This window comes from Suricata suricatta, chromosome 1 (assembly GCF_006229205.1).
Source record: "Suricata suricatta isolate VVHF042 chromosome 1, meerkat_22Aug2017_6uvM2_HiC, whole genome shotgun sequence".
Classification (NCBI taxonomy): domain Eukaryota; kingdom Metazoa; phylum Chordata; class Mammalia; order Carnivora; family Herpestidae; genus Suricata; species Suricata suricatta.
Genome location: NC_043700.1, coordinates 34,310,865 through 34,322,627, shown reverse-complemented (window position 1 = coordinate 34,322,627; position 11,763 = coordinate 34,310,865). Strand labels below are relative to the sequence as shown.

Genomic DNA, 11,763 nt, shown 5'->3' with positions numbered 1-11,763 from the left:
AATTGTACATGGCAATGAGAAAGAATGAAATCTGGCCATTTGTAGGAAAGTGGATGGACCTCGAGGGTGTCATGCTAAGCGAAATAAGTCAGGCAGAGAAGGACAGAAACCATATGTTTGCACTCCTAGGTCTAACAGGAGAACAGGAAAAACCTAATGGAGGACCAGGGGGAGGGGTGGGGGACAGAGTTGGGGAGAGAGAAGGAAACAAAGCCTGAGAGACTACTGAATACTGAAAACAAACCGAGGGTTGAAGGGGGAGGGGGAGGAGAAAGGGAGGTGGTGATAATGGAGGAGGGCATTTGCGGGGAGGAGCACTGGGTGTTGTATGGAAACCAATATGACAATAAACTATTAATAAAAAAATAAAATAAAAATAAATAAGTAAATAAACCTTTAAATAAATAAGTAAATAAGCGAGCCACCAAAAATAAAATAAAATATATGTAAGAATTGGAATAAACATTTCTCCAAATAAGATATGCAAATAATTAATTAAAAATGTTTTCAACACCACCATTACACGTCAGGGAAATGCAAATCAAAAGCACAATGAGAAATGAATTCACTTCCACTAGGATAGCTATACTATCCTAACAAATAACTATACTAAACCTATACCTATACCTAACAAATAATTATATTATTGAACTAACAAATGGATAAACAAAGTGATTCATCTGTAAGATGTGATATTTGGCAGTGAAAATGAACAAAGTCGGGGCGCCTGGGTGGCTCAGTTGGTTAAGCATCCGACTTCACAGCTCACAGTTCGTGGGTTCAAGCCCACGTTGGGCTCTGTGCTGACAGGTAGCTCAGAGCCTGAAGCTGTCTTCGGATTCTGTAATTCCCTCTCTGTCTGACCGTCCCCTGCTCAAACTGTCTCTCTCTCTCTCTCTCTCAAAAATAAAATTAAAAATTTTTTTAAAAAGAAAAAAAATTGAACAAAGTACTAATACATGCTATAACTTGAATGAACCTGAAAAAGATGATAAAAGACCAGTTAAAAAGGTCACATATTGTATGATACTATTTATATAAAATGCCTAAAAGAAACAAATCTATATAGTCAAAAGAACTAGTATACTAATTGCTTAGGTCTGCAAGGTAGGAAAGCAGGGAGTGTGGGAATGGGAGTGACTGCTAATGTGTACAAAGTCATTTTGTAGAGTGATGAGAATGTTCTAAAATTAGGTTATTGTGCAGACCGCACAACTATGTAAATATACTAAAAGCCATTTGTTCACTTAAATTAGATGGACTTTCTGGGTTGTAAATTAGATCTCAATAAAGTTTAAAAATAATTAAGCAGTTACACAGCTCCTTTTGCTTTCCTAGGAGTTCAGTGAGGCACCTCTAGTACAAGTTAAGACTGAAGGTTTATTTTCTTTAAAGATTATATTACAGGGTCTCTGGACTGAAAAACCATTAACAGGCATTCCCCCCAACTGAGAGTTCAAATGCAGTGGTTTTTATTTCCCCAATTAATTCTAAATAGACTCTTAAATGTTTTTTCTAAAAGATATAAACAAATAGATACCCATATGTATCTATACCTGTCACTCTGCTTAGCAAATATTTTTAACGAGATAATCTTAGAATATAATGGAATGTCTATTGTTTCAAACATGCACTTCCTGATGAAAACTGATGTGAGCTTGGTGTTTTAGTGCCACGTCCTTGAATCGTGAGGGTTAACATACACAATCAGAATTCTAATGTTAGATTGGAGCCCCATTTCATCCACACTAACATCAAGGAAAGTAGAGAATATGATTACACACACCTAAGTTCAGTATTTGATAAAATGACAAAAGTTGGTGGACTTTCTTTTCTGATCTTTTCTATTTTGTATGAAATATGAATCAGCAAGGCAACCAATAAAAGATGAAAAGGCCTGGTGAAGTTTAGAGATTTATGAAATTAAGGTGAGAGCTTTCCCTATTGTGTCTTCCTTCTGGTTATAAACAGAAATACTTGTTCACTTCACTTTAACAAGGTTTGAGGCCTCTCCAGGGAGACAATTAAGGGGGGAAATTATAAGTGAGTTAGAGATGTTTGCAAAGGAGTGACAATAATGTAAATAATGAGGAACCATAGGATGCATGGTTTGTAAGGGAAGGGTGGAGTACTTGATGGAGGTCAATGCAGCAGTGATAAAATTAATGTATAAAAGTCTTGGATGGCATAAAATAAGGAAGACTGGAAATGAGGAGAGAGACGGGTATACAAAAGTAAAAAAATGGTAGTCAAAGATTATAATGCTTGAATATAAGAATATGGAAGAGTGATATTATAGTATTCATCAATTATAATTTATAATTATAGGAGCTGGTGGCTGATGCAAGCTGATGAATAGCATTATTGAAGTTGAAAAGTGAAGGAAATGAAAAGAAAATTGAAATGAACATTTTTATAAACATTAAAATTATGATACATGTGTTATTAGAAAGTGGGCAGTGACCAAAGTGTTAAATTTTCAGGAAGAAAAGCAGGGAAATGCAACTTGTTTTGCATTCTTTCTGTTCCTGTATGATGGCACTTTGTAGTGTTGCAAAGTATAATTTTCCACCCCTTGGATTAGAGGCATTGTTACTCTTTTTTGGTGTTTGTAGCAATGGTGATATTAGGAAAGGCTTATAAATCCCTTGAATGTTGTCCCTTCTTGCTGTTTTGAAGGACCTTTTCAATGCTACCAGCAGGTAAACAAACCCTCAAAAAATTAAAAGAAAAAATTATAGGACCGTTTTCAGACTGATGAGACACCATGTGCAGCAGGGATGAGATATGCCAGCTAAGACACCCTATGGACCAGCCAACCCCATGCAAAATTAGTGCCTTGCTAAAGATAATAAGTGATGCCAATATAGCAAGTGAAAAACTTGTTGGGATCAGAACAAATTTTAAAATTGTGAGTTAAATAAATAGCTAGAGGGTTTTTTTAACTACGAAATTTTTTGGGAGTGACTTGTTATGCAACAAAAACAAACTGATGCACAAAAAAAGTGATTCAAGAATTTATAAATGACAAGAAATAAAAATAAGAATATATGAAAATATCTAATTTACAGAAACAGTGAAATAAAATGCATAGCAAATGTGTAAAACCTATAGAAAGAAAAGTTCATAAACTACTAAGGGATTAAAGAAATAATTGCATCAGGACTTCTGAGAAGGTGAAATGAGCTCTGTGAATCCTTTTCATGATAAGCAATGATAAAACAAAATTGTCAAGAAACATTTCAAGATTATAGAAATTGACCAAGGGCATACAAAAAATTAGAAGTATTTATTAAACAAAATCTGCTAATCTTATGGTGAAAATTGTTAGAATCTATTGCATTTTACCTGATACTGTCCCCCTCCTCATCTCAAGTTCTATTGTGTAGCTGTTCTACCATAGTAGGTCAAGACATATAAGCTAGCAGCTTTCTTATCAGAGAAAGATGGGCTGATCTGGAACAAAGCAAAGGCAAAATGCCCTGGATGCATGCCCAGATACGTTTTCTAAAACAGCAGTAATATCTGTGGCAAATGAACATTAAAAGTCATTATTATAGCTAAACTCGGGGTGTGTTTCTCATAGTTTCAGAAAAACTTCTCAGAAGACTAGCTGGAAATCTAACACAAAGGTAGAAAGAATGCAGCAGCCAACATATACAACAAATATGTTGAATCATATACCCTTGATAGTGTGAAATAGTCAATGCATGCACAAGTACCAGGTATCGTTTAGGCTCAGGAGAGACTAAAAGAGATCCAAGATATCCACGACGTCATAGATAAACTTAAGACATTACTCACTACCAGAAGAGACATGAGAAAATCCTATGGAAATTAAAACCTCCTTGACTTGAAAAACTATCTAAGTATTGAATATTATTCCCAATCCACAGATAAATCCATGATAGAAGACTTTATTAGCTCAATTGTTGGAGGATAGCCTCATTATTATCATTGACTGGCTGGCCACTAAGATAGGCTCACCTGAGATACAAATAAACCAACAAATAAAAAACCTAGGAAACCTGACCCAAAAATAAAAACAAGAAAAAATATTAGGTACAAACATCTATGTACAGCCTACAAGATACTCACTTTAGATCTAAAGAGACCTACAAACTGAGAGTTAGAGAATGGGGGAACAGTTATCATACAAATGGATGTCAGAAGACAGGCACAGTAGCAATATTTATATCAGACAAGATAGACATTAAAACAAAGACTGTAACAAAAGATAAAGGGAATTGTATAATCATAAATGGGTCAATAAAACACTAAGATACAACAATTGTAAATATTTATGCCCCCAAGATGAGAGTCCCCAAATATATAAAACATTTAAGAACAAGCATAAAGGTACTTACTGATAACAATACAATAATACTATAGGACTTAAAAACCCTACTTATATCAACAGACAGATGATCTAAACAGAAAGTCAACAAGGAAACAACGGCTCTGAATGGCACACTGGGCCAGATGGACTTAACAGATATGTTCAGAACGTTCCCTCCCAAAACAGCAGAATACATCATACTTTCAGGTGCACATGACACACCCTCCAGATTAGATCACATATTCAATCACAAATCAGGCCTCAACAAAGATAAAAAGACTGAAATCCTATCATGTATTTTTATGACCACATGCTATGAAATGAAGTCAAGCACAAGAAAAAAAGTTGGAAAGACCACAAATGCATGGAGGTTAAAAAACATTCTACTAAACAATGAATGGGTCAACCAGGAAAATACATGGAAACAAATGATAATGAAAATGCAATAGTTCAAATCTTTGAGATGCAGCAAAAGTGGTCTAAGAGAAAAGTACTTACCAGTGCAGGCTACCCTAAGAAGCATGAATTTTTCAATTAAACAAACTAACTTTACACCTAAAAAAAGCTTGAAAAGAATAACTGGCCTAAAGCCAGGAGAAGGAAGAAAATAGTAAAGATTGGAGCAGAAATACATTATATAGAAACTGAAAAAAAAAATAACAGATCAATGAAACCAGGATTTCATTCTTTAAAAAAAAGTAATAAAATTAATAGATCTCTAGTGAGACATCAAAAAAAGAGACAGACAGACAGACAGACAGGGACCAAATAAATAACAAATGAGAGAGGAGAAATAACAACTAACACCACAGAAATACAAACAATTATAAGAGAATATTATGAAAACTATATGACAACAAATGGATAACCTGGAAGACAGTGATAAATTCCAAGACATATATGCATTACCAAAATAAAAACAAGAGACATAGAAAACTTGAACAGAGCAATAACCAGTGGGGGGGGGGCAGCCAACATGGCAGAGAAGTAAGGGGATCGGTACTTCCTGTGTCTCTCAAACAGAGAACTTAGACCAATGGAATAGAATACAGAACCCAGAATCAGACCCACAAATGTATGGCCTATTCATCTTTGACAAAGTAGGAAAGAGTATCCAATGGAAAAGAAACAGCCTCTTTAACAGATGGTGCTGGGAGAACTGGACAGCAACATGCATAAGAATGAAACTAGAACACGTTCTTACACCATACACACACACAAAAATTCAAAATGGATTAAAGATCTAAATGTGAGACCTGAAACCACAAATATCCTAGAGAAGAACATTGGCAGTAACCTCTTTGACATTGGCTACATCAACTTCTTTCTATATATGTCTCCTGAGGCTCAGTAAACAAAAGCAAAAATAAACTATGGGATTAAATGAAAATTAAAAGCCTCTACACAGTGAAGTGCAGCGAAGGAAACAAGAAACAAAACTATAAGGCAAGCTGTGGAATGGGAGCAGATATTTGCAATTATATCTGAAAAAGAGTAGTACCCCAAATCTTTAAAGAACTTATAAAACTCAACACCAAAAAAAATGAATAATACAATTTTAAAATGGTTAGAAGACATGAATAGACATTTTCTCAAGAAGACATCCAGAAGGCCAACAGAAAAATGAAAAGATGCTCAACATCACTGATCCTCAGGGGAACACACACCAAACTGCGATGAGATATCACCTTACACGTTTCAGAATGGCTAAAATCAACTACACAAGAAATAGCAGGTGTTGGTGAGGAGGGTATGGAGAAAGGTGAATCCTCTTGCACTGTTGGCAGAAATACAAGCCAGTGAAGCCACTCTGGAAGAAAGTATGGAGATTCCTCAAAAAGTTAAAAATAAAAAACTGTAGGCAATCCAGCAAATGCACCATGAGGTATTTACCCAAAAAATAAAAAATACTAATTCAAAAAGATACATGGATCAATGTTTATAGCAACATTATCTACAATAGACAAACTATGGAAACAGTCCCAATGTCCATCAACTGATGAATGACACAAAGGAATATGACGCAGCCATAAAAAAAAGAATGAAATGTTGCTATTTGCAATGACATGATGGAACTAGAGAGCATTATGCTATGGAAAAATAAGTCAAAGGAAACAAATTTATGAAAAAAACAAATGAGCAAAGGGAGAAAAAAGGAAAGAGAGAGGCCAAACGAAAAACCAGGCTCTTAACTATAGAGAAGAAAAGGATAGTTACCAGAGTAGAAGTGGGTGGGGAATGGGTTAAATAGGTTATGGGGATTAAGGAGTGAACTTGTTGATGAGCATCGGGTGTTTTATAGAAGTGTTTTTTTGAAGAAACAATGGCCTAAAAGTTCCCAAATTTGATAAAATACATGAACCTACAAATCCTGTAAACCCAACAACACTAAAAGCATTAATCCAAAACCAAACCCAGTCAAGATACATGATAATCAAAGACATTGTAATGAAACTGCAAAGCTATGGGCAAATATACAATACTGAAAACAGCAAGAGAAAAGTAAGTAATCACATAGAAGGATGATAAAATTATCAGTCATTTTTTTCATCAGAAACTCAGAGGTCAGAAGACAAAGGATAATATATCTAAAGCGCTAAATACAAAATAGTAAATATAAGAAATTCTGGCATTTTCTTACAAAATGAAACAAACTCTTTCCATATCATCTAGCAATAATACTTCTTGGTATTTACCCAAAGTAGTCAGAACTTACGTCCACACAAAAACCTGCACATGGATGTTTTACGCACTTTCGTTTACAATTTTGAAAACTTGCAAGCAACTAAGATATACTTCAGTATGTGAGTGACTAAATAAACCGTGGTATATCCAGACAATAGAATTTTATTCAGTGCTGAAAAGAAATGAGCTATTAAGCCAGGAAAAGGCATGCAGCAAGGTTTAAAACATATACTATATGTTTCAATCACATGACATTCTGTAAAAGCAAAACTTTGGAGGCAGTAAAAAGATCAGGCATTGCCAAGCATTAGAGAAATGGGAAGAATAAATAAAAATTACTAAGTGAGAAACTATTCTAAAGGTAGCAATTATTTTCATTTACATTATTTATATAAAGTTAAGAATAAATTTATAGAAATTTTATTTTCAATTTACTACTGATACTAGTAATTTAAAATACATTAAAGCAGAGATAAAGCAAAAATTGTCATTTATTGTCATTTGTTAAAAATTTATTCCAACTTCTTTATAACCCTTCTTTGCTAATATAAATGGACATAAAACAAATTATACTTACCAAATTTTTTTCAACTACAACATGCATTTCTATATACTGAGAGAGCTCTGAAACTGGCTGGAAAAAAGTTCACAAATTCTACATCAAAACTGAGGAATTATTTAAATATTTTAGTATCACTACTTCATGAATTTGATGTTGCAAACTCTGCTCTTTATCTATAAATATAGAACCAGATAATATAAACAAAACTTTGTATTACTGAATCATTTTCAGAAACCTTGACTTTGACACATCTTTTGTACTTGATCAAATGTTTAATTCACTCAAGAAAAACTTTCCCCTAATTCCATTGTTCATATTCTCATTGGTACTGGGCTATTCGTGTTATTTTCTCTATTTCTAGTTCTCAATTGACTTCCCACTACAAGATGTGTTTAATTAGATTAAAAATTCTCTTATACCGTAGTATGTGGCACTATGGTTTTTTCTATATCCCTAAAAGAATGAGGACACATCTCTGTGTTTAAAGAGTGGGATTTCATTTAAAAGATAAAGATAATTTTTGTATAATTTACCTCAGGATGTTAGCCAACAGAGAATCAAAATAACTAACACTCTTAAATTGGATCACAGATATCTCAAGATATATATGATCCACTTAGATCATAGTAGTTAAATTAGGAATAAATGTGAACCCTAATGGTATTTGAAATCTGCCTTATTTTTATGTGACTCAGATTATCTGTTTCCCAAACATGGGAATAAAATAACAACTGTTATAACTACTGCTACTAATGAAATGTTACTTATTTTCATCACATTTTATGAAGGAGAAATGCACTGGGGAAAACATGTAAGACAGACATTGCAATCGCTTTAAGACTATCGTGTGGATAACTCAAAACATTTTGTTACTAACATAGCATGTCATCTACATGCACTAGAAAAGGAGGATCAAATTTCAGAAAGTGAGGGAAATGTTATGCTTATTTTAGTGTGTTCATTTTTTCTTCCTTAGACTGATATTTAATCCCTGGAAAGTTTAAAACCATTTCATTTTCATTAAAATTTTTTCCTTAATGTATAAAAAGGAGAACTAAAGATGGAACAACAAATCTGGTATTTAGTGAGATTAGAAGAGTGACAGTTATATGAATTTAAAAAAGAAAAGTTGAGAAAGGTCAGAAAGACACATTTAGGGATGATTGACTACTCACTTTAAACTCCCCCTCACTTTAAAATTCTCTTCTTGGCCCAACTCTTGGAAATTTAGGGTTTCATTTTAAAAATGCAAATGAAGCCCCCTTATTGTCTAACTGGTTTTTTACCATTACTTCCAAAATTAAGTGCCAAATCTTACATAAAAGTTTCACTATAGAAGCTACCATTTTATCAAAGTCCCTAAACAAGAAATGATACTACCTTACTGGAAGACAAAAGTAAACATTTAAATTAATTGAGAGAAAGAATACATTAGTGGATTGAGAGATTAAAATCTATTTCTTTGTTTTAAGAAAAATAAATGTTGCCTAACATTCACTGAAGTAGTCCTTGTCATTGTCATCTTTGAGATTGAGATTGATAATATTTAGTTAGCAAAAATTTATTTACTCCTTTACTGAATAATAAGCTTCCATGCAGAAAAAAATACATAGACCATTCTAGCCAAATACAAATTCAGGACAAATTTGAATAAACTAAAGCCAGGGATTGTTATGTGTTGGAAAAGTGGGCAGATAACTTGATTTCAAAAGACCTCTAAAATTATTTTATTTAATAAGAGAAAGTAGCCAGATACAGAGACAAATTGCTTAGTTATGTGTTATATAAAGATGACTCCAACTGCAGGAAAGTTTGCTTTGCTCAAGTAAATACTAAAGAATTGGATCTAAGCAAAAAAAATCACATAATATCTCCCAAAGATCCAATTGCAATATAGATGGATTAAAGGTTTAAGTTTAAAAGATGTCAAAGGTCTTTGGTATAAATATTCAGGGATGGGACATGAAGATAAAATTTGAGAGATAGGCACAAACTTACATAGATATAGAGATGATAGATATACATAGAAAGATAAGTAGAGAGATAATGTGTATTTGGGTGCTTTAACTTGAGCAATCATTAACTCCAATATGGGATAATTCAGGAAGAAATTTAGAAAGAAAGTGGGAGATCTATAAATAAAAATAGATAAATATGTGGAAGGTATATGACAATTAAAAATCTGAAAAATAACTTAGGAAATATCAGTGCCTAGAATGTGAGTATGTAGGGAAAATTCCAGAAAACATGGGATAGAATAAGAAACAGGAGAGTTTTATCAGAGAGTAAAGTAGGCCATAAATTCCAGGGAGTTTTTATTGTATTTCACCAAAACATCATACATAATGGCAATAGACAATCTTTTTTTCCTAAGATTGGAACAAGACAAGGATATCTCTTCTCACCTATTCAACATTATATTTGAAGGGCTAACTTGGGCCATTAGGCAATGAAAAATAGATGAAAGTTATCCTAATTGCAAAGGAATAACATAAACTACCTTTATTGAAGGTAACATAACATTATACACAGAAAATTACAAAAAGTTCAATAAGAAACTAATAAACAATTTAAGCAAGTTTGCAGAATACAAAAGCAGTATACACAAACCAACAATTTCCAAACACTAATGGTTAGAAACATAACTTTTAAATAAAAATTAAAATTTCAATAATATTTAAATTAAAAATGTAGAAATAAACTTAAAAAAAGTCGTTTTGATGACAACTTAAAAACTGAACAATACAAAACAGTGCAAAAAGAAATTTAAAAAAATCTAAAAACAAAAAGCTATTCAGTGTTCACAGATAGAGAGAGTCAATATTGTTAACTAGCAATATTCCCCAGGACAATATACAAAATCAACATAATACCATTTGGTTCTTTAAGGGAATTGAAAATAAAACTTAAAATTTATTTGGAAATGAATACTACCCTGAATAGCCAAAACAATCTCATAAGAGAACATCTCTGAAGAGTTTACACTTACTAATTTCCAAAACATACTTCAAAGATATAGTGGTTAAACAAAAGTGTGGTTCTAGGATAAGAATAGACATAAAGATAAGCAAAACATAATTGCAGTGCAGAAATAATCCCAAATATTTATGGTCAACTAATCTCTGGGGGGGCGGATATGCCATGAAAATTCAGTGGATCAAAGAGTCGTTTTAAAAAAATGAACTGGAAAAACTAGATTTCAAATAAAAAATGATGACTTTAAAACTCTACCTCACTCCATACAAAAATTAAATTATATTGGATTATATATTAAAATTAAGAAATTAAACAATAAAGGTTTTAGAAGAAATACTGTAATAAATTTTCTAGCTCTGGTATGATGGTTAATTTTATCTGTCAATTTGATTGGGCCATAATGCACTGATTTGTAGTTAAATATTATTCTGGATGTTTCTGTGAATATGATTTTAGATGAGATAAACATTTGTAATGGTGGCTTTGAGTAAAGCAGATTACCCTTCATAATGGGTGGACCTGATCCAATCACACATACATACACATATATAGGCATTTGTTGGTTTTGTTTCTCCGAAGAAATAAATGCCCTGAAAGAGACCCTTAACTACTGTATTTTCAGAGTTGAGAGTGTTGAAAAACAAATCTCATTTATATAAGTTGATGAATTTTAACACAAATTGAATTTCCAATCTTACAGGTGTCTACCGTTAAAATGTGGACTTTAATTGGGAAGAAATAAGATCCCGAAAATTGAAATAAAGACATAGGGAAAGACTCTGATGAAGTTAGGAGTCACTAATCCCTTAAATTCTGATGAGTATTCTTTGCCAGTAGAAGCAGCCTCTGTATTCCTGTATAAGAAGATAATCCTTGTCTTTCTTGAGGAAAATATAATTTCCTCTCCTGAGGCCATTGCCTTAAAAGATGCTGGTGATTCTCCTCAGGACTCTAGATATGTATCTTCAACATTTATGTGAATTGCATTTGTGCTAATTATATCAACATTTTGACAGAATATTCAGATAGCTGTGAAATTAGGTGATTAACTAGTTGTTACTTAACCTTCTAATTTCTGTATAAGTCTAATTACATGAAACAGAAGTTGGTGTTTTGATTTTTTACTTTGCTTTTCTGTTTGGAGTGTCATTGCAACTACTGTATTGTAAATGATGGAAAATAATTGCATATGTTAAAAAAA

The 11,763-nt window shown here is 32.8% G+C and overlaps 1 protein-coding gene across 1 annotated transcript in view; it reads right to left on the bottom strand.

The window, feature by feature from the left end:
* ADAM2 (ADAM metallopeptidase domain 2) overlaps positions 1 to 11,763 on the bottom strand; it is a 107,100-nt gene that overhangs the window by 72,224 nt on the left and 23,113 nt on the right. The window contains exon 7 of the mRNA XM_029936321.1: positions 7,602 to 7,658. Within this exon, the coding sequence (XP_029792181.1) occupies positions 7,602 to 7,658 (57 nt within the window). The remainder of the gene's footprint in view (positions 1 to 7,601; positions 7,659 to 11,763) is intronic.